The 24354-nt window shown below is 40.3% G+C and overlaps 1 protein-coding gene across 1 annotated transcript in view; it reads right to left on the bottom strand.

The window, feature by feature from the left end:
- Positions 1 to 24354, bottom strand: part of tmtopsa (teleost multiple tissue opsin a) — a 76430-nt gene that overhangs the window by 5268 nt on the left and 46808 nt on the right. Inside the window, exon 3 of the mRNA XM_081598057.1 lies at positions 8943 to 9176. Coding sequence (XP_081454183.1) covers positions 8943 to 9176 — 234 coding nt within the window. The remainder of the gene's footprint in view (positions 1 to 8942; positions 9177 to 24354) is intronic.

Raw genomic sequence — 24354 nt, 5'->3', positions numbered from 1 at the left:
TTTGTAACTATTTTAAGCTAATTTTCATCTGGTATAAAACATTTTATAAAAACATGCTAATGCCAGTCAAACATTTGCTGTTTTACAGTAAACAGTACTGTTGACCAAGCTTGTGAAGTTAGTGGTGGATTTAAGAGTGGTGTACTGGTCCCGAGTTATCAAATTAATTTGTAATTGAGTATGTCCATGTTTATTGAAAAAAAATAGAATAATAATAATTAAGTCAGTTTAGCATCATTTCTGTATGTCGGCTGATGCCAAACTTCAGATATTGCTATCGGAAGTGAAATAAGTGGATTGGTGAGTCCCTTCAGTTAACAAATTAAATCATTTAAATCCCAAGTTTTCCCTTAAAAATACTAAAACGTTTTCCCTTGAAAAACTTGGGATTTTTTTAGGGAAATCTAGCCAGGGTAAGCTAGCTTTCAAAACTACAAAAAATTCAGCTCTATCAACCAACAGAGTGGGACAGGAAACGTTCAAGACAGACATGAGTGGCAAAAATATGCAAACACCTGATAACACAATACATTCAACCTCACAGATTTGAAGTTGTGATTTCATGCACATTTTCCTGTTCAACAACAAACCCCCCAGCATAAAACAGAGCCCCGGTGTTCCCCCCGGCTAGAACCTGGTCGTAATGATGGACAGAAAGGAAGATTATAAATAATTGAGGGCCACAGCGACAGGTTGAAAGCATAACAATGCTTCCCCACGTTTAAATTCTTGGCACGTCCGTGACAAACCTTCTCAGCACACGGTCAAGGCTGAAGCACGCCTTGCTCAATTTATCCGCTCCTCCTGCCAAGATCCTGTTGGTGGGAAAGAAGCCGCTCTCAAGTAAACGTAGTATACTTAGTATACTTTCAGAGATTCACGTATACTCATAGTCTACTACATTTTCTCGCGGGCGCGATGCGTGGTGGAGATCTTTCGTCGGACCTCTAGTACTGAGGAAAATAAAAATTGTCAGATTTCTAAACATAATAGTGACAGAGTAGAAACCAGATATTAAGCCCCCCCCCCAACATTACATTGGTTTAAAATGTTCTTGTTTAAGGTCAATTAATACCACCGAAACCATTTCTATTTTCTGTTCACCAGAATTAGACATTTTCTAAGAGAATTTAATCTTTTTCAAACTAAAGTTTCACATTTGGTAAGATTGCTACGACACTGACAAGTCTATGAAAGCTCAGACGATTATTTTATGTTTCTGTCAGCTTCTGTTGTACATTACTACATCTTACTTAGATGTAATTCTAGCAAGAATCTTGTAGATACCAAAAATGTTTCAGCCAAGTCTTAGAGTCTGAAGGACATTTCAACTAAATTCAATTTCAAGGAGGTTCTAACTATTTAGAGAGGCCGACAGGCTAATAAGCATGTAAAGGTTTACATTTTTGCAACCTCTGCGCTGCTGCCACAAACTTATCTTAGGAATACATTTACTCATTACCCCAGTCAGAATTAGGAGCTGTTTGACTCAACACCGAGCTTCTCCTTCATTCTGCTTTCTGTCGAAAGCGTTGAGTGTGGGAAGGGATGCACAGTGGGACAGGAAGCGAGAAGTGTCCCAGGATCTAACAAAAACATCTCCTCACACCGTCTGCACAAGCAACACGTTCATCCCCGGCGCCCGTCAGCACACAACCTGTAGGTCATCCAAAAAGGAAAGCTTGCGGGAGGAGGTGCAGGGAAAACGAGCACCCACGTGTGCCACAATACGGGCAGGTGGCAGGGATGGAGGGAAGTGTGATGGAGACGACAGGTAAATGGTGGAGGAGGAAGTTAGTTGAGAAGCATTTGTTTTGATGCGGTGGACACGAAGGTGAAGGTTTTGACGGATGAAGACGCCGAGCATGTCAGGGAGACAGATGTACGATGTGGACTGACAGGAAGTGTTGGACAGAGGGGTTTGTACTGGAGACAACACATAAGGAAGGGTTGCATCTGAGATTATCCGTATGCAGTTTGTTCGTACAGTGTTCTCTAGGATCATAGCTCACTGCAGTGCAGCTAGAGAAAAAGTACAATGAGGTTAAAATGTCACGAATCGCCTCTCGCGTTGGGAACTCGCCTGTCATGAAGAATGAAGAGTGTTGTTCTGTGAGAAGACCATTATTTATTTTATTGTATACAGGTACGCCTAACCCTTTTCACTATATTCCAACGAATGAATGTTGATTTATTTTAGTAATTCAACATATTTCAAGTGTTTCCAGATTAAGTGTCCAACAAGAAATGGATTATGATACGGTTCAGTCAACCTAATGAAATGTTCTGTACTGAGTTACTGCAGGTGTTGGAAGTGATCAGCGTCCAGGTCAACCGAGGCGTTGAGGATGTTTCAGTAATTTGTTTCAGCTGCTGAAAGGAGAATTGTTGTTCTGCTGTCTCTCGTCTTTCTTGTAGCAGAACTCCTGCAGGATGAGAATCTGTCCAGTTTGCTGGCCATTAAAGCAGGTATTGATACTTTTTGCTAGAAGATAAAATGGCTCCCCAAAGCAGAAGTTGTTCTGGTTTTTTCTCTCCCCTCTGCTAAAGAATGAAGATATTCGCCAGTCGGAGCCCTCTGCCTGTCAGCTCCATCCTTTCCTTACAGTCCTTGTTAAAACCTGTCCCCTCTCTGCTCTGCATCGTCACTGACATCATCCACTCCTCTCTGTCTTCTGGAATCGTCCCTGCAGCATTTCAATCTGCCGCCAACTATCGAGGATCCGGGTCTCGACCCTTCAAACTTCAATACTCTTTGTCCTATATGACCTGTCGTTTCCAAAGTTCTTGAAAAAGTTAATCACTTGAATTTAAATCTATCAAATAAAATGAAGAGTTTTAATCTGACTTTCAACTCCTTCATTGTATCAAAATGCATAATAAAAATGACAAAAGACCTTTTCGCTTCCGACTGGCTCCTTATCCATTCTTGTCTCTCTTGATCTGACTGAGTGAGGCCTTCGACACCTTCACTCATCCATCCTAGATTCCTCAGAAGAATTTAATTCACTTTGCCGTTATTCTTGTTCCTTGTGCATATTTTTCTACTTATTCCTTCCCCTTTATTTTCTCTCAATACCCTTTGATACATCATTCAGTGCTTTAGCTTCAGCAGAAGTGACCATTTGAAGCTGGGTATTAATGACCGTCTACTGGACTGTTGTCCCGTCAACCTTTGCTCCCAGGATTGTCCAGGTCATAGCATGACTTGTACTTTTACCCCTTAAAATGTAACTTTTTATTTTTCTGACAAACTGAATTGACAGAAACATATTTTAATTATATACCGACTCACTGAGGTGAACTTGTATTGGCTGGGAGCAGAAATGATTCGACAAGTTTCTTCATTAAGTTTGTTGCAGCTGACAGAAACGACAGAAAGACACCATGATGGGAAGAATTTTAACTTTCTTTAACAAACGTCAGCAGATAACCTAAAACTTTACCTGAAAATAGTTTTGACTTAATCTGTTTCTGTAAACTCCCCAGTGTTGTTGCGGTAAAGCCCACGGTCCACCGAGTGCAACGGGAAAAATTAATAGATCCGACAGCTCCGGCACACTGGAACGGGTGAAAAGAATGAATCATCTGACTTCCTCTTGGGATTTCCTGATACTCTGCTCTCAGCTCCGAACATCACTGCCCTGTTGATAACCAAAAATAAGGCATTTCCTCTGACTGGAGTGAAAGAGCTAAAACAATCCTGACGTTTTATATTTTCCAGAATCCTCAAAGTTTTGCTATGCCAACAGAAGATTTGCTTCAATGCTTCCATATTGCATATTGATTGGATCCCTCCAACTTGCTTAGTAAGGTTATTTATGTCACTTTTTTTTGTCGGAGGGGGCAAATTAAGTTTTTCAAGTTAAACATGCTTTTCTTTTAAACAAAAATCCTCAAGTTTTACTTTTTAATTTTCCATTACTGGTTTGTGATGAGAGAATCCAGAAAACCTGCACAAACTGAAAAAAGGACCATATATATGTACTGTATATATATGTACTGTATATATATATATATATATATATATATATATATATATATATTTTTTTTTTTTATTTACTTACATATATATATATTCTACCAAAGGGAATTCAAGTAAACGAGAGAAAGCCCAGACTGTGTTGTGAAGCTAATTTTAAATAGAGAGAAATAACGCAGGAAGCTAAAGGCCAAGCTTGTCATTTCCTAAAAAAAATCTCCTTTTCTCTATCAAATTCACTCCTACAGACCCCTTGTGGTCAGAGTCTACCCCACTGTTATATAGCGAACACATTTGTCGACTGTGAAAGAAAAACAGGCGTTGATAGGACTCAGACAAAAACACTTACACCTTTGTAACAGCACAGCTGACACTTGGTGGAGACCACACAGAAGGAGACAAAGAGGATTCAGAGGAAACTTACCCTTCATCCCCAGGCCTCTGCGCCGAGACCGCCGCCGACTGTGGATGGGGACAAATGCACACCAGCTGCTACTTGTATCTGTACAGCATTTTTAGTCTTCAACTCGCCTCAACTCACAGTTTCCATAGTAACGGGCTGGGAGGAATTGAAGACTGAAAATGACATACAGGACATTCGGTGTTTCCCCCGCTCGCTGCCGTCTCGTTCGAGCTGCTTCGAGGTCGATGGCGTTTGGACTCCAGTGTCTCAATCAGCTCAATCAGCAAGTCAGCTGACAAGCTAACAGTGACAAACAGTGTCATCCCAAAAGGAAACAATTACTGTGCCTTTTTTCTTTTTTCCAACTTTCCGTCTGTACAATAATAAAACTCTTGGCTGTAACTCTGAGCAGAAAGTTTACACTTCAAATGGCTTTGGAGATAAGATTTCCTTTTCCAGCACAGAGAACTGTACATTTTTATTTTTGGTACAGTATAAATCTCTCTGACAAGGTCTGAAGGGAATATTTTTCTAAACCTTTTTGAGCTTCACTTGGACCACGAAGCGATAATAAAGATTACGTTGAGGAAAATGTTTTATTCGTCGGCTCTGGTGGAGACAATCTCAGTTATCTCCCATTATGTTTTCTCACCATGATGAACAATATTTCAGAAGGGGAAGAAAACATCTTTAATCATGTGTCTAAACGTATTGGTTGGCACAAAAGAAATTTGCTTTACAGAGCAGCTTGATAAGGAGGCGCATCGAGCAAACGGAGCAGGAATTATGAAGAGTAAACTTTGGATAAAAAGGCGAATCATAAGTCGTTCCAAGAAGTCATTAAACAACTAAGAAAAAAAAAAACGAAGCCATTAGCTGGTGAGGGTGATTCATTTGAGTTTGAATTTTTGCTGTGGTTTTATGTCATCAAGGCTGATAAATTTTGCTTCATAACTTTTTTTTTTGTCTTACTGGCAGAAGTAATGTTAAGACTTCTGGTACGGCATAATCTCTAATTAAATGTGTGAAGTCCCTTAGCGAGTTATAAAAGTTATCTGTGCTGACGGAATAAGAAAATCTACATTTAACTGTGTAAAATAAATGGCTAAAATAAATAACTACAAACTCGCTGGGATTTTTGATCAGTTCTCTGCACAGAAAGGTGTGACAATACCTCCAATAATCCCATCTATGTTGCAGGATTTAACCACAGCAGCAGTCAGATGTCGTCTGCATTTTTCTGCTGACGTTCCGTTTATGACCCATAAAAAAAAAGACAATCTGTGAAGCTGTGACCACCCATCCAACCTTTTCACATTTTATCACATCACAGCAAGAAACTCCAGAATATTTTATTTAGATGGCAAGGGAAAGATCAACAAGTTCTGCATCATTTTTAAAGCTGAGGAATGTAACTTTTGATGATGATGTGTTGGTCCAATACTAGAGATGATCTGTGATAAAATTGCTCTCCACCTATAATAAGAAACTCTGTAATAAGGAAGAAGCTGTAGCTTAGCAGGGGAAGAGTGTGAGAGGGGTGTACACAAGCTGACTGACAACACTAAGACACGCCCCCCTGGCTCTGATTGGTTGTTTCTATAGTTAGCACTGGGAGAAGAAGCTGTTAGCGGTACACTCTCTGTTTAAAAGGGTTTTAAAAACAGTGAATTCAAACGGGCAAACATGGCGCTGTTTAGTGTTTTACGTTTTCTGGCAGTGTTACAGCGCCACCGATTGACCTGGCATACCTACTGCAGCGTTTACTGCGTCTACCCGTGTTTTGGACGCACATTTTTGCTTTGTTTTCAAAAGTTTACCGTGTTCATTTCCGTGTGCTCAGGGCTGATGTAGGTTGAGCTCACCTATAGGTGCCCCATCTATACTGTGTAGGCAGCCTTTGGAAATCCGATTTGCTCTGAACTGGACTGTATTTTTGCCTGTGTTTTGTCCTGAACACATTTGTGTGTTTAGACCAAAGCTGTCCAGCTCCAGTCTTCAACAGTTAGCGTCATGCAGTGCGTCCTTGTTCCAACACAGCTGATTTAAAGGGCTAAATTACCTAATCAACATGTCCTCAAGTTCTCTACCAGCCTGGCATTGAGCCAATCATTTGGGTGACATCTAAAATTTATAGAATGCAAACCCTTGAGACCTGACTTTGGACGCCACTGTCTTAAACAACTTCAATACAGAATCCAGCACAAGAATCCAGAGGAAAAAAGAAAAAGATCAAAGAATAATCAAAACTAAATTGAAGATTACCCAACCTGACCAGAGTGTTCTCATTAGTCCTCTGCAGCATGTGGACTCTGTGCATGAGGCGACACACATCAGTTGTGGTAATTTAGATTGTTAATCAAAATATGAAAACTGCTACATTAACCAACATTTATTTGTTAATATTCATTTAATCCCACAAGATTCCCAGAACTCTCAAGGTTCTGACCGTATTCAACTATTCAGGGAATTTTTCTACAGCTACCCAGCAGGTTAAGAGCTCTTCACATGAAGGTTTTTTTTTTTTTAAAAAAAGCTCTGACATTGAAAACGTTCGGAAGTCCACTGAGAAAAACAGCTGGAATAGTTGAAATTACTTAGAGACCCTGGAGAACAAAAATAAAATTATTCATTTATCCCATGAGCACATAGGTGCCACATCAACAATTATCAGTCATAATAATGTATTTTCATGAAGGAACAGACTGACAAGTGAGACCAAATTAAAAGTAACTGGAGTCCTGCTTCAACAACTCCTGCCCTCAGCTCCTTCCCCCCCACTTTATCTTTGCGGCATTGCTGAGGGAGCATTCTTATTAAAAAGTCAACGAGGGTCAGTAAATCCGATTTATATTCATTGCATCTTCTCCTCAAAATAGATTAATCTAATTTTCAGTGAGGAGATTCTTGGATCTGCCTCGGCCATTGTTTTCTGACCTCCAAACTCCCTGCTGGGTGAATCGGAAACCGCTGGATAAGTGAAGTCTGGCAGAATTATGGAACAAAAACAGGCTTGTTTTCATTGCTCACCGGATCTAATAACAAAAAACAAAAAACAAAAAAAACATGCAAGAAGTGCATAAAATTATGTGACGTTGTTTTTATGGTCGGCTGTGATTGAATATTTCTACTCAAAGTCTTTGCGTTTCCCATTCGGTGTGTGCATACAGCTGGTTTCGGATCAGATGTGCCGCCGGAGAAAATATCTGATGTTGGAGTTCGTCTTCCATCTCTTTCTGTTGTTTTGGCTTTCATCTCGTCACCCTACGGCTCCTCGGTCATGAAACAATAAGCCAGGCCGAGACCGACTTGTTTATTTGCTACTAGAAGCCAGTCATTTGTGTATTCACGTCAACTTTTAACAAAGTTCTGGTTTTGCCCTTCGACCCAGCATCATTTCAGTTGTTTGTCTCATAGTAATGGTGCACTTTCCATATTTCTAAGTGATATTCACACTTCATTTCTCCCAATAGTAATGGTTTGCATTATTAAAATAGACATTAATTACATTAATAAAAGTAAGCATTCTGAAAGTTGATGCGTCTTTCCAGCAAAGCTAATGCATGAGAAAGTTTGGGAAACCCTGTGATGTAGCCGAATAATAGAAAGTCAACTTCCTATTTTAAGAGGACGTCTGACGAGATGGAGTGAGGCAGAGTGTGAATTTAACCGTCAACACTTTGGATAATGAGTCCTTTCACGACACGGCGCACAGACAGAACGTTCTGACGAGAAATTCTAACCATGAATTTGGTGGAATGACAGGAAGGGCGTCCAGACGGCGACAGCAAAATGTATAGAGTAGATTTGTTCAAAGTGACCTGGGATTTATGGAAATGGGAAGATTATTGTTTTATTAATAGGGATGCACCGATCCACGTTTTTCACATCCGATACCGATACAAATATCTGAGGTTTAGTATTGGCAGATACCGATCTGATACAGAAAAACTGCTGAATTGACTGAAAAATGTCCTTCCCCCCTCCCCCCCAACACAGACATAAATGTAATGAATTGCAAATTAATTAGATAACTGCACCAGAACAGCACATATAAATGTACCAATAGCTTCACAATTTTGGACAAACATGTAAAACCAACTTTAATCTGTTCAGTTGGTGCAATTAGGAGTAGAACAGCCAATATAGAAGTATAGACTTAGACTGAATAGATCTGTCCTTAAGGACCGGATACATTGTCACGATACACAATCTCAATTTGTTTTTCAATATCCGATACAGATATAAATAATATAGCTTTTATCGCCTTCATATCCCAAATTATTGGACTGGGATTCCCCAAGGTTGTGTTTTCAGCACATTTTATTTGAACCAAATAAGAAATAACAAAACAGCAGCTTTTTATCTCATCTGCTCACATGGGAATGTAAATTATTCAGTATGTATATTTGAAAAAGTTCCCTACAGAAACACAAAGCAGATGTTAAATCAAAACACCTTGAAAACTTTAGAGAAACCTCGTGTAAGCGTTTCAAACCAAGAATCAAAAACAACAAGTGACCTCAGCTCGAATCCTCGCCCTCTGCCTCCTCTCACCTGTTTATTCATGAAGACGTAGATGACCGGGTTGATGACGGTGCTCATCTTGGCCAGGACAGAGGGGATGATGCTCGCCTCGGGCGTGACCAGGCCGGGCGGCCCGAAGGTGGCCAGCAGCGCCATGATCCCGTACGGCATCCAGCAGAGCAGGTAGCAGATCACCATGATCACCACCATGAACAGGACGCGCTGCTCGCGCTTCCTGCTCAGCGACGCGTTGATCCCGCTCACCTGCAGAGAGGAGAGGAATCAGAGGCTTTTGGGCAGAAGAGACTCCCGGGATGACGTGATCCGTTCTGACGTTCGGGTTTTCGATGGCTTGGATGTCTGCCGCTTGTCAGAGCTGATGAAAAAAAGACAAAAGAGCCAATTGGAAACACTGACGCGAGAAGGAAGACGTTGTTTTTACTTTTTTTCTTTAATTATGTAAAGCACCTTGAAATGCCTTGCTGCTGAAATGTGCTATACAAATAAAATTTGATTGATTGATTGATTGATTGAAGAGGTTTGTGAGGAGGATAAAAAAAGAGAAAGAGGAGAATCCAGAGGAATGAGATGTTAGTGAAAACTGAAGGAGGATGACCTGAGAGTTAGAGAAAATACTTTTTACACTTTTTATTCGAATCTGTCTGACAAAAATAAGATGCTTTCAGAGCTTAGCTAAAAATCAACGCTTGCTATATAATAAAATCTGAACAGCTTCCTTGTTTTGTTCAGTCGATGTTGTAACTTTTTTTCCCCTGCTAGTCTTCCTGCTGCCAGCGAACGGAGATGAATCAGAATTAAAAACAAAGCAAAAAAAGAATCGGGAGTTACATCGTGTTTGTGAGGAACAGACCTGTGAAACAAGGTTTAACTATAAAAAAAAACAAAACAGCAAAATGATTGTCGAGTTGCAATTACAAAGTGAACGCAGCCCTTCACCTGGTTTTAAAAAAGATCGCCAACATTTCCGAACACTGAATGTTCCAGGACAGACCGAACGTGAATTTAGCCTTCCTGTTTTCTGCCCGAGTCGTCTCTCTCTCTCTGTCCCGATTCAATAAAGGAATCAGGGGTATGACTGCCGTCCTGTCTCTGTACTGAAACAACTGAGTATGAAACAACGAAAACTAACAAAGTACAAGGTCACTCAGGATGGAAAAGGTCAGACAAATTCACACTTTCTGTTGATCTGCCTGAACGAAACAGCCGACATGCCTTCTTATGTGGTACAGTTTTATTTTAATAGCTACTCACACTTTGATTCTTCCTCTGTCTTCCTTTGTTAACATGTAACTGAATGAAATGTACATGGAATGAAACCAGATATGTTTTAACGATAATAATAGCTGTTATATTACATTAGCTCAATAACGCTGGAAACAACTTCATTCAGCGCTGTGACTCTGGAACCAATAAGTGTGTCCGTCTCCAGAGTCAATCAGGATGAGCTCAGTGCTCGAGCTGTGAAGTTGGATATTGCCACTTCTCACAGGAAGGGATGTGATTTTGCATTAAACAGACATACGGTGCGCCCGTATGTGCGTGTGTGTGTGTGTGCGTGTGTGTGTGTTTGCGCTTAACGGAAACAGAGCATTTAACCTGCTAAGTGAGAGCTGAGGTTTCCGCTGGAGGTAAACGATGACGGTGAAATGTTCCATTCTAGACGTTAGAGGATAAAGAGCTTCACAAATACACCTGGTGAAACATTACTGTGAAATGATGAAACATGTTTTCAATAAACACAGCTAGACATGTTTAACTCCATCGCCAAAATTCGTTGACTTTTTTTGGCTTGATTTTTAAACTAGTTCTGTTTTTTGACCACGTTTTTTTTTTTTGCTTTCTAAGCTAATTAATTATTTTAACTCATGTCTACTGTTATTTTTTTCTCTTTTTAACGACTCTTACCAATTATTTTGTTCTTGCTGTGCAGTCCTTTGGTGCAACCCGATTGTTGTAAATTGCAGGATAAATAAAGTTGACATTGCTACTTCAAAAATATAAAAGGCACACTTAAATTTTGCTTTGTCAGCAGAACAGAGCTTTCTAACGGGATTATGCTAAGTGGATATGTAGCTGCTTGCTCAAATAAAAAGACGGAGTGAGCACTCTCCTGTTCACCAGAGATCCTCTATGCGGGAAAGAAATTAGATTATTTTTGAAAAGCCGATTTGTTTTATCACTAAGTGAGACATTACATAGATTAGTTACACACAGATGGATACTAGAAAGCCTTTGTTTCTGTCAATTGTGATTTTCCACTTGCAGCTAATGAGAACATAACATTTAAAATAGAAATGTGGGCTTGATGAGAAGTGCTTAATGCCTTAATGGTTATTTTCAAAAGGTTCTTTTAATCGAACAGAACTTATTCAAATTGATTGGATATGAATATAAGTAAAACGTGACGCGCCACTGCATAGCTGGGTACAAGTCATTAGAGCGGAAATGAAAAAAAAAGTTAAAATTTCAGAGAAAATTTTAATTTTCTTTCTTTTTTTTTCTTTTTTTGTTAAATGTGCTACTTGAAGTCACGAGGAAATGGTTTTAAACTGGAGTTTTTCCTCACCAGACTGAAAAACATGAGCTGAAGCTGCCAAAAAGCTGCCACTTCGTTTCTTAGCCAATATGACAGAGGTCACGACCTCCAACAAGATCTCCAGCTGTGGCAGCCTTTGCTTTATGTCATTTCACCCAAGTTTGACGGCTCTGGCTCTACGAAACATTCCGACACCCAAAGAGAAACAAAAATACTAGTCGCAGGAAAGAGACATGACCGTCACATCTGAGAAAACAAAGGAATCGAAAGTAAAGCCAGTTCCTGTTTAAACGAAAAGCCAGTAGCATCTTTTAGCATTCATACCCAGAGCTGGGCTTTCATCAGACAGGTGTGTTTGTACTTCTTCAACATCGAGTCCCTGCGCAAATAAAACGCTCCTCCATAGTGGCAGACTAATCAAACTTTTCCGGGGACTGACAGCCACTTCACATGTTTCTCATTTGCCCCCCCAAGAGTCTTCAATAACCTTCTGAAGTGGAGATTTTTTTTTTTTCTTCAGGAAGATATTTGTGCAGAACTTCAAACTCTCAAGTGTTTACTTTCTCTGAAAAGGTTTGTGGAAAGGTTTCTAGATTAGCCGCTTTTACAAACAATGGGTTTGTAAAGGTCGGATCTGGGGGATCGGAAGCAAGAAGATTTTGCCGCAACGGTCGGAGCTTACATGCGAACGGTGAGTTTTTGGTAACTTGTTTTTGGTTTAATGTGGAGAAGACGTTTTAGATATTTAAATGCGGCTATGAACTGTCACCTGTGTTGGGTCTAAAACAGAGAGAAAACTGGAATCCTCACAAAAGTAGGAAATTGGACAGTTTTTTTCCCCCGTTCACTTCATCATAAAAACTGGTGTAAAAAACGTTTTGTTCCGTTTTCAGCAAGTTCCTATGTCTTGCTGAAAGGTTACATGCAAGTTGGTCTCATCTCATTTCAAAATATTTGCGCTAAAAGCTAGACCAAAAATACTTTGGTGGGCATTTATCGTATCATTTGTCATTTATCGTGAAAAATATCTTATCCATGATAAGAAATTAGATTTATCGTTGTTACTATAAATTTGAAGCAAAAAATGGCAAATGTAATTTTTTGCCATTTTCTCCACTGTTTGTTCCATTAGAGCGTCAATAAAATTAGTTGTTTTTAAGGATTTCTTGTCCTGATGGAGCTTATTTCAAATGGGAATGTTTTTAAAGAACAATGCCGTGCCATACAGACATAGCCAAAAAAAAACTATTACTTTTTTACTTTCATAATCTATATCAATATCACAATAAGACCTCAAAATATTGTGTACACAATCTTGTGCTAAAATATTAATAATAATAAAAAAATGCGGGTACTCACAACATTGGTTATATTCTCAGTACTGAAATATGTTCTCAGCAGTCAACACTTACAAAATAACAGAGAATGTAACAAGGCATCTTACATGTTCTCTCTTAGTAACCAACAGTTGCTGCGTTTCCTTGTTAATATTCCTCTATTGTTGAAAAAACAAAATTCTGCTATTGTGGCTTTCCCATTAACCAAGGAACGCGATTAAAATCACAAGTGAATAAGTTTGTTTACGCGACAAGTTAGTAGCAAAATGCCTTCATCCTCCAACTACTTATTCTTCGATGTTTCTGCCAGTAGTAACATCCGGTTGTTGATCATGTGACTCGTGTGATGTGGGGAAAAAAAAGGGTTTCATTGCAATTTTATGAAATAAACCAATTTCCATATGGCCAACCAAACCCCCTTTTAGCACTTGATTGTGCTATAAAATGATACTCTGTGGCTGGAAAACACAACACTGCACCTTTAAAGCAAAAATAAATAAATAAAAAATCTGATTTGTAGCTTGAAGTTTGCAATTTACTTTCCTCTCATTTGCCGCAGAAAAAACAACCTTCTTAGATTTCACTTTTGCTCAGTATGTGCCACAGAAAAGAACAGCAACACCTTCAAAGGTAAATTTAAGAGAAAACCTGTTGTTTTTAACAGGTTTCCTGAATGATAACTGGACTTGTGAAAGTGTGTGGAAGGTGATATTGACAGATGACAGGCTAGCATAGCATTAGCACCTTATCAGTTCATATTGACCAGCTGTTAATCTCCCTATATATTCCACAGCAGTCCTTATAGTTCCAAACAAAGGCTGCTAACTTCTTAATTTTTTTTTACTTGGTCGCCGTGATTGACATTAAAAGAACATTTTCCAAAAAAAAAAAGAAAAAAAAAAAGAAATGTGTCAGTTGGTCAAAGCGCAGCGGTTCCTTTGTTCGGTGAAAGAACCGTGAACGCAGCGAGCCCCGGCCGGGTTCCTGCGGTGTGTAACAGGCCGTCCGTTTGAAAAGGCCCGCATGAAAGCGCTGACGCTGGCAGGGAACACCGCTGGGACCGCGCAAACTGCTGAGTGTGAAGAAGAAGAAAAAGAAGAAGGAAAAAAAGAAAACTCAAAAACGTGTGCCCACGTGACGGCATTGACAAATTGTCGTCGTAAAAGCGAGACGGACTGGATACAAAAAAAAAAAAAAAATAGTGAGATGAGATGTGCTGTCATTAACTAAACTACAAAATGCCCCCGAAAGAAGAAAACGTTCTCTGTTCCGAATGGATCAAATACGGACAAATGATGTCGACTTTTTCCATTAGGAGTGAACGTGATGTAAAACTATGGAGAGCGGCGAAACTTTTTTTTTTTTTCGGCCCCGGTGGTTCGGTTCTGTTGGAGGGGTGTCTCTCTCTCTATCTCTCTCTCTTCCAGATGTCAATGAAGCTGACATTAACAGCCTGCTTTCAGTACGTGTCAGCTTGGCTGCTCCTCGGCGCAGAGAGACTGTGGTCCTGTGCTGTCACACGGAGACGCGCTGCAGAAATGTCCTGTCTGTGGGCAAAGCCATCTATTCTAATCACAGCTTGTCACGCGCAGAAAGAAAGAATAATGGCGTGTGAAGCGAGGGAGGCGCGTGACACTGTGTGGCTGCAGAGCTTCTGACAGCCACGCGACGCTGTGAGGCGCTCAGGCTGTCCACGCGGAACGTAAAGAAGAGGACACTGCACGAGGAAAACTGACGTAGAAATACCGCAGGTTTGTCTTTGAGGGAACAACATTACATGATGTAAAGCTAAAAAAGAAAAAAAGGTTGATTTTTTTATAATACTGGCTCTTTAAACAGTTGCAGATCGGGCTTATTTCCCCTCTAATAACACTAACTAATAAAGAACTTACACACTAAAAACTGCTGGGTTAAAAACAACTCAATTTGTGACCCAGTGGTGGGTCAAATTTGGACAGAGCCAACACTGCGGTGTTTTAACTCAGCTGGGTTGGGTTGATGGTTTGACCCAACATACTGGTTTAGGGCAACTACCCAAAGGTTAGGTTAAATTGACCACTGTTTAAAGTTAAAATGACCCAAAACTTAGGTTGAAGCTCATAACCATTCACAACGGGTTTTGTACCACTATAATTGGATTAAAAAAAAAAAAGATTTTTATTCATTTTAAAATTCACCATATAAAAACTGGGTCAGAAACGATCTGAAAACTACTTTTATTTCCATGTGATACGAAGCCAGCAGAATTAATTTACAAAAGTTTCAAAGCATACAACACACGTACTTACAAGTACTAAGTTGTTGTTTTGAGTATATAATTAAATCGCTACAACTCATTATTTGGCTACAACTGCAGAAGTACATGATACTACATATTAAGACATTGTTTCATGTAAAAAGTTTGTTTTACAGCAAGTAAAAAAATAAAATCAGCCATTAGACGGGGAGTAACTTTATCAACACTTTTGCATTATTTCTACCAGCTGCCTGGTAGAATTTTATTTAAGGACATCAGAGTAAAGGAGGCTACATACACTTGTAAATAAATATAAATAAACACTGTGCTATTGTTCTCCCACTTTCTAATCATTTGCTAATCGGTGTCAGTGCGTCGCATAGTTTGTGGTTTATGAGAAGATGAACTCTGGGAAACTTCAGCCTTTTTAACCCGCCACACTGCGCATTTTCAAGGCCTTCAACTCGCTGGCATGAAGATGTTTACCAAAAACAGAATCAGAAGTTTGTTTTTGTTTGCATTGTTTTTTGTCTTTTTGGCATGAAAACCGATCGGTAACGAAGGAAACAGACAAAGAGCCTCATCAGGCAGCAGGTTGCTCCCGCCGCAGCCGCACGTCAAAACGCAGACGGGGGGAAGGTCTGGTGAGGCCGGCGGCGCTGTGCACCGAGTCCAAAGCGAAGCAGCGAGCGCAGCTTTGTAGCCGGGTTCAGGTCTGGGGCTGATTAAAGTTTCAGTAAAGAGCAGGACGGAACCGGACCGATGGGATCAGATTTAATACGTTTCACTCAAAGCAAAAAAAACCTCCATCCCAAGGGTGTGGATGCTTTTGTATGACACTTCCTCGTCTGAAGGCAAGTCAGAACTCCTGCAGGCTTGTCAGCGGTGATGGAAAGGTCCAGAGCAGAAAAAAAATAATAAATAAATAAAACATAAAAAAGAGGCAGGAGTCCTGACATCCACCTTATCTATTTTTCAGCGTTGCTTCCAGAAGAGATTTTTTTTTTTTCTTATCGCTCGTTGTTGGCTGACAAGTATTTGCTCGCCTGCACAGTTTGGGGGAGAAGTTGGATAAAGAGAAATCAAATAGTTCTGGGATTCTGGTGTCATTCAGTTACAATGGAGCATTAAAGACACGCAAGGAAAATAAAAAAAATACTATGCAAATAAAGTAATAAAATTACAAGAATAAGTTTAAAATACGAGAAGTCGTACAAGAACAAAGTCGTAGGGTGACAAAAATAGTTATATCACTACCGTACTTTTTTCTTGTAATACTTTCGTATTATTTCAACTTTATTCTTGTACGACTTCATTTTTGCAATATTGACTTTTTTCTCGTAATTCTACGACTTTATTCTCATAATTTTATGACTGTTTTGTTAGCATGGTCCACTTATACTTTGTCATATTCCGTAGTTGGATGCACTTCTCTCCGTTGTCATCTTTCAGCTTTGCTGTCCTTATTTCCTTTTCTTTCTGTTTTTTTAAATCCGCAAGAAAGGTAGTAGAAAAACTAGACTAATCTCTTTTTTTTTTTTTTTTTACCTCTAATTTGCCAGATGAACTACATAAATTACAGAACACCAGAGAGGGGAAACATGTCACTTGGACTGCTTATTCACTGTTCCCTCCAGTGTCCCGCAGAGCGAACCATAAAGGTTGATTTTTGAGACCAGGCGTGAGGGAGAGGCGAGTCCAGAGCAAAAGCTGTCTGGAGGGGAAAACGTTTCCTCGGCTCGACGGTGGCTACTGCATGCTGGTGGTCTCAGGAAACACCAGCATGCACACACTTTGCATGCTGAGCAAACTTGATCTTATGAAATCAGAGCAGGAATTTCTTGCTGCAGCAGAATCACAAGATCCACTGTTTTGTTTTGTTTTTTCTTCTAGAGAATTCCTGACTGCTTAATGTTTGGTGTTGGTTGTCTTGCAGGGAGAGGGAGGGAGTGCTGAATGAGCAGTAATTTGTTTTCATTAAAAAGCTCACTGTGTGGACCAGGGTTGAACCATCTGAGCAAATATATTTTTTTAAGAAAGTCATTTGTGTCAAAGCTAATAGCAATACACATCTGAGTCAGCACACAGCTTTGGAACTATAACAATCATGAACTTATGTGGTGTTGGAAGTTTAATGTGTTTTTCAGGCACAACCAAGATAATTATGTTACCTCCAATTCTTATAAAAATGCTGCATATGCCAAATATGATTTAACTGAATACGCCTTGAAATTGGGCCTCTGTCTCTTTAAGAAGCTCCTACTCTTTCTGACACTCCGCCTTCAGGACGTCAACACAACAATGAACTTTCATTATGTCGTTTCACAAGGCGTTTGATAATTGCTGCCGCCATAAAGGGTCTGTATGGCGGCAGCAGCTCTGCTGGAGACTGTAGCTCCAGGGAGGAGCTTTACGTCAACAGGTGGCGCTTTGCATAACTAGGCGTTTTGGCCGTCCTGAATGGTTGCCACGGGAGACTCGAGGATTCCTCAAACGTCCATGAACGAATCGAGGCAAAGCTCCAGGAATGTTTTTGATGAGGAGATAACATTATAACATGATGTAAAGCTCAAAAACGTTGATTTTAATCAATTGTAATTTGGCTTGGCTATTAACATCTATTAATATTTTTTTTATTAAAATTGTATTATTATTATAAATGTACAGCTGCATCACAATGCCATTTTCCTGTTCTTTGCAGGTTTTATTTCTATTTTTTTTAAACTAGTTTGGTGAACTCAATCAAATTAGCACATTAGCTAATTTGGCTAATGTGCCTTAGCCAAATTAGCAGCTAAGGCACATTTATACAATCTGCACAATAAAGCAACGTGAGTTCACATAGCAACACATAAGTTGTTTGGCTAAAGACAACGCAGCGCTAAGCATGTCTGTTGAGAAACTGTGGAAATGCTAACATCAGCTAGCATCATTGTAACCTAGAGTCAGCTAAAAGAGTTAGCAACATCTTTCCACTACGTATAAGAAAACTGGTGCCGATTACCATAGTACTTTGTGTTTGTGATATGACAAAATGTGACAAAGTGTATAAATACTTTGGCGAGGCAATACATTACATAAACGTCGTTTGGATTCATTCCAGCACACATAATGTCATGTATGAGTTTCAGTATGCATTCACTTGTGTTGGCCCGTAATCATCCCATGAGCCTCAAAACCCATGAATAGGATCAGCTGCTTTTTATATAAATATGGACAAACGGACTATTGGGTTATACTTACATCAATAAGTATAATCAAATAGTCTCATCAGTCGTATTTAGACGAAAACAGCTGAAAATGGGAAAATTCCCCCCTTGATCATTACTCTCTTATGGAAGCATCCTGACATTAGGAGGGAATAATTTAGTAATGGGCCAATTACCGGTATCGATGTATGCCACGGATAAATACTGTGATACAGTTAGACCATGGTATTTTCCCTCAGTTATCTTACAATCAAGATTGTGTACCACAATAAGTCTTTTTACCATTATAATACTCACCAAAAATTAGATGATAGAGATTTTTCTTATTTTTTACATGGTGGGTTCGTCTTTTTTTTTCTTCTTTTTTTTAAAAGAGAATCACAGCATGTCAATCTGCATTTCTTTAGAAAGAAAACTCACCTTCAGCATGCTACGATCATACAATAGGACGGGTCTCCAGGTGAGCCTATAGGTCTGGTGTTGTGTGGTGGAAATAAATCAATACATGTCTGTTTCAGAGACAGCTCTGACAAGAACTCCAGTCCTTACATGCCGTCTTTGTTTCTAAAGACTTTGCCACACTCTGTGGATGCCTGCTCATCAATAAGGCCCCCCTCCCCCACTTGTTTTCTTTCGACCAGCATCATCTTTCCCAGGTGAGGGGCCGTGTATAAGAACAATTTTAAAGTCTGTAAAGCAAACAGACTTCTTCTGTTCATAAAACTTACACTTTAGACCGCTCAGATTGGGCATGAAAACATTATGTATTAAACATCCCTAATATGAACATCAAAACAGAACATTTTCCAAAACCTCTGAGTCCAGATGTGGATCATATTGTAAGCTGTGCCAACATGTAGGATTAATACACCCATATTTACAAATATATGACTTAATTTTTTGCGTTGTTAAATTATTTTTGATATTACACAATTAAGACACATATAAAGCTGCAAGTCCTAATCTAAAATACCATTTTTTGCTGTAATGCCACTAATGTATTTATTAATAGCCTCAACATGTCAGATTGAAAATTCAGTGCCTCACACAACCTATGAGTGGGTCAAACAATTAAGCATTAAACATGCTGAGGTGAGTGCATTTGCACAACGTAGCGTGATATAAAAGCAATAGTCCATATAAAAAACGTTTAACTATTTCATCAGACAAATTCACACGCTGACACATATTTGATATTTGTTACAACTGTCACAATGTCGTTACCACATGAGATAATCTGTGAAAAGAATAAAAAAATAAAGCTCCTCTGACTTTTTCCTACAAACCTGCTGTCAACTGAACCAATACACCCCTCCGTCAGAATCAACCAATCAGAACCAGGAGGTGGGTTTTAGTGCTGTCAATCTACGTTACTGCTAGTTCACAACAGCATAGCCTGCCATGAAAGCTAAGGCTAGATGACGGCGGGTAAACTATTTTCCTGGAACTGTTAGTTGTTTCTCCACCATTAGCACATTTAGCAGCACATACTTGAGCTAGACTGACAGCGCTAAGACCCTCCCCCGGGCTCTGATTGGTTGTTTCTGACTGGGAGCTGTACTTTTCTTCAGACGGTCAGTAGCAGAAGGAGGAGGGAGAGATCAATCTTTTCACAGATGATCTTTCTCATATTGAACTGTCACAACAAGGTGACAGTTTTAACAAACGTAAAAAATATATCTTTCTAACTTGGACTTACTGACATGTCATGAAAAAGAGACAGAACCAGACTTATAAAACCCAGGCATCACTATAGCAGTGGATACCAAAAAAAAAAAGTAACTCATAATTACTTATTGGGTCTTAGAATAAAGCTGCCATGTTGGCCGGTTTCTGGTCTGCTGGGCAAACCAGAAACCAGGGAGGTTGAAACTTAAACTACACAGGACAAAACGAGAGAGACAAGTGAAGATGGAGGCGGTGAGGAAGGGGGAATGAAATTGTGAAATAGGGCAAAGAGAGGAAAATGTGCACAGCGGGAAGGAGAGGGAACAGCGGAGCCCAGAGAAACGAGAGGAGGAGTGATGGAAGAGTGGATTTCCCAGAGGGCGAGAGATGGAGGGGGAAACAGCAGGAAGTCCTTGCAGGTGTGTAACCGACTTCTCCTCCTGCGAGTCAAATATTAACATCAAATTAGCATTGAGGTGTCGTGGCAGATAAGCCTCCCCCCTGCCCCCCGTTGCCGTCTTCGCGGTTGTCTGGATGGAGTGTTGTCATGAGGGGTCCGGCCCACGCCGCCACCAGCTGGGTTTGGATTCCAGTGTGAGCAGATTCAGCTGACTGCAGAGAAACGCGCAGCAGTCACGGCTGACTCGCCGGCTACACGGCCGTTCAACCTTAAGAGACAGGGCTGTCATGTAGGCTCTCTTCACTACGCAACCTGCCACAAATAACCGCCTTGTAACCTTCGAGGGAAACGGACCAGAGCCAAGTGATTTGAGGCAATTAGTATCTACCACACCTGGAGAGTTTTTTTTTTTTTTTTTTTTGCTGGAATGTGCTGGAAGCGCCTGAAAACCCCCTGGGAGAGGTGAAGTGGAGCAGGTTGATGTTAGCTCAACTGGAAAAAAGGAGAGTAGAAGCAATTTACTGTACATTCTGTCTACCTCCTGTCTTTTACATAAAACTGTTAACTTTTTTTCTGTAAGTCTGAGCTGATCGTGCCTACCGTGCTATGGTAAAACATTGTCAATTATGTGTTTGAGATAATACAAAAAATGTCAAGATCAAGACTAAATAGAAGATGCAGTATTCAAGTAAAAATGTCCCATTCATTAAAGTAACATTTTTGGCTCAATTACATGAATTAAAACAATTTCAGGTCAGTAATTGACACAATTAAAACCCGTCTGAGAACATTACATAGGCTGTGAGATCTCAAAAAGCAACACTTCACGCCCCGGTCTAAAGAAATTCAAGATGAGAATCATCAACATCAACATCAGGAAAGGGTTAAATGAGTGTCTTCACACCTGGCAGTTCGGTAGACTCAGTTTGATACGGGTCCAAAATTAGCCAAAATTTCAATAAACCTGTTCCCCTTCTTGCCTGTGTTGGCGCTACAACAAGACCCACTGAAGGAAAAAAGAAGAAGACAAGAGCACAACTTCCTTCTTCACAAAATGTGAAGGAAAATGGAGTGGCATCAGATTTTAGCATTTGTAGGATTTCTTTTTCGTCTTTGGTAAAAGACGACAGACTACTTCACCCGCTAGCACTAGACTCGTGCGTATGTTTTGGTTGTATTTACCCAGAATGCTCTGTGCTATAGTCCAGTTCCCGCTTTTGGATTGGTCTCCGGTCCCATTGGCATTCCTCCCAAAAACATTTTGGGAAAATAGTCTTTGGACTAACGAAACAAAGGAGGAAACTTTTGGAAGGTGTGTGTCCTCTTACATCTACGGTAAAACTAAACACCTTTCAAAAAAGTACTTGTAAGGACAAATTGTAATGGTGTCAGATGGTTTGCTGTTTAATACGTGTGTAAGGGCACAAAAAAGCAAAAAATTCATAAGGGAGCCAAAATCTTTCCACATCACTGTAACTGACATGCTATGATCCAAAGTTTTATTTTTAAAAAGGAGCAAAACACACGCACTTCTGCGCTTTGTTCAGTTTTAGCTTCTCACACCACAACTCTTCAGCAACTTTCCCTCATCGAAAAACATGTTTCCTCATAACTTACGTTTTTTTCTCTCGCTTTTTTCTTCCAATAATTTATTAAACAGATGCATGTGCTTCTGTCAAAATACCCCCCGACCCCCAAACCCCCGGCTTCTGACTGACAGCCGGAGCTTTTTAAGACCTGCAGCACTGGAATTATAAATGTAATGTAACTCATTTTTGTTTCAGGCGTCCGTATGACAGCTGGAGATTTAAGCTAAAGCTAAAAAAGTACATCTCTGTTGAGAAACTGTATCTGTGGGTGATTAGTTATTCCAGGCCTTTGGCGGGACTTGAGACGGCCGAAACGTCACCGCGATATCAAAGCTAAAGTCGGATGTTGGCAGCCGAACACGAGCGCCTCAGAAAGCTACACGCTCACCGATCTAATCACACTTTTCACCCTTCCATCAGCTTCCTCCCTCACTCTGCCAGAGGGGCGGAGGAGGAAGAGGGGCAGAGGAGGAGGAAGTGCAGCAGCGGAGACGGGGCATTCAGCCGACGCAGAGAGTCACATGAAAACACATTAGTGATTATGAGGCTGACATTTGTCTGAAATTACTTAGCAGAAGGGAGCTTGATGGGGGTACATGGCGTTAATCATCCGAACACAACTGCAACAGGATGGTGTTGTGTGGGGTGGGATCCATGTACAAATGGTGAAATAATTTGATCTCCTGTGGTATTTTGCGAGTTTGCCGACTTACAAAATAGTTTCTTGTTAGTTTTCCTGTGTACCCATGTGGCACCAAGAGCAAATCAATGGCTGCTACGCCTGATCTCAACTTCCTACAGTACAGTGCAGTGTCTTGCCAATTTATTAATGCCCCCTTAACATTTGAACTTCATTGAATTTTATGTGGCAGACAAACTTAAAGTAGTGCGTAATTAAGTGACACCTGGCTTTGAAACAAAAGAGTATAGAGAGGATTTGTATTCAGGCCTGCGGAGCCAAAACTTAGTGGAACAATCTTTTCCTGCAGTTACAGTTGCTCATCTAGAGAGTTTTTGTCTCTATTCTTTGCAAAAGAATATTTCTTAGCTCTTTCAGGCTTGCTGGACGGTATCTGTGAACAATTTTCTAAGTCCTCACTTTGATTTATCTCTAAACTTTGACTGGGTAGAACATGGGTAGGATTTGATCCAAACCCTAAGTCTTGACGCTTCTACCGGAATCTGTCCTCGGCTTGTCCAGCATTTATCTCCATTTATCTTCCGTACCTTTGCTGACGAAAATCATCGCAACAATCACCACTACCACCAGATTTTATAGTGGCAGAAGTTTTAACATGCCCCACACGTTAAGACTTGCAATAAGACCTGCTGAGTAAATCCCAGCCTCATCTCATCAGAGCATCTTCTTCTATAAGTAATAGCTCCAATATGTGGCTTATGGCAAACTGCAAAGAGAAACTCTTATGTTCTCTTTCTTTCGACAACTTTCTTCCTTCAACAATGTCTCTTGCCAGAAGGAAATCCAAATCTGTAGAGTGCAGGACTAATTTGTCCTGTCAACAGGTGAGCTATGAGTCTCTGCAGCTCCTCCAGAGTTCCCATGGCCCTCCTTAACTGTTTCTCTGGGCCTTTTCACAAAACACAACCTTATTACGTCCTTGTCTGGTGTGTAGCGATCACTCCCCATGAACTAGGAGGATCTGAAGCCAATAGAAACCCCAAGCAGACAACGGGAGCAAGTTACAAATGTAATTACGACAACGATTGAGCCCTTTGACGTCAGTCTGACCCGCCATGTTTGGATTAAGGAAAATGCTGAATATGACTCAAGCAACACCATCCATGTAGTGAAGCATAGAGGTGGTAAACCTTGGGGTCAGATAAGCCCCTAAATGTGGCCAAGGAAAAACTTGCCTTAGAGAGATGAGCAGAACAGCCCAAACACATTGTTCCCTTCCATAAAACTAAGAACTCCCACATCAGCACTTCTACTGTGTCATGTCATGCTAAACATCTATTAAAACTTTAAGTTGCCAAGGGGCAACCATGACACCTAAAGAAAACATGATGACCAGCGTGCAGCAGTGGCTCAGGGGCAAAACAAGCGACCCCCGCACAAAGTCTTCTACGGAGATGTCACAGGTTGTTCACCTTTGCCTCACGTCTTCCTCCTCTCTCCCAACCCACTTTCCTGTCAATCCACTGTCAAATAAAAGACACCAGAGTTGAAAAAAAAATCATAAAAAAAAAAAACCTGATGATCAACTGCAAAAAAAGTCAAAGTTGTCTTTGATCAAAACAGACATGCTCCTGGCTCTAAAAACCAAAACACATAACTCTAACAGTCGAATCAGAAATGCAACAAAGACAATTTGAGAGTGCACAATCTCACAACAAGTAGAGGTTGAAAAGACGTAGACGCAGCACTTTCAACCGTCATGTTTTGCCTCAGCTCTGCGGCTCAATTGGGACCGGGCGTTCTGCC

The sequence above is a fragment of the Poecilia reticulata genome, chromosome 17 (genome assembly GCF_904066995.2).
Source record: "Poecilia reticulata chromosome 17, P_reticulata-male-v2, whole genome shotgun sequence".
In the NCBI taxonomy this organism is placed as follows: domain Eukaryota; kingdom Metazoa; phylum Chordata; class Actinopteri; order Cyprinodontiformes; family Poeciliidae; genus Poecilia; species Poecilia reticulata.
The sequence above is the reverse complement of the archived record's forward strand: the minus strand, read 5'-3'. Positions and strand labels throughout refer to the sequence as shown.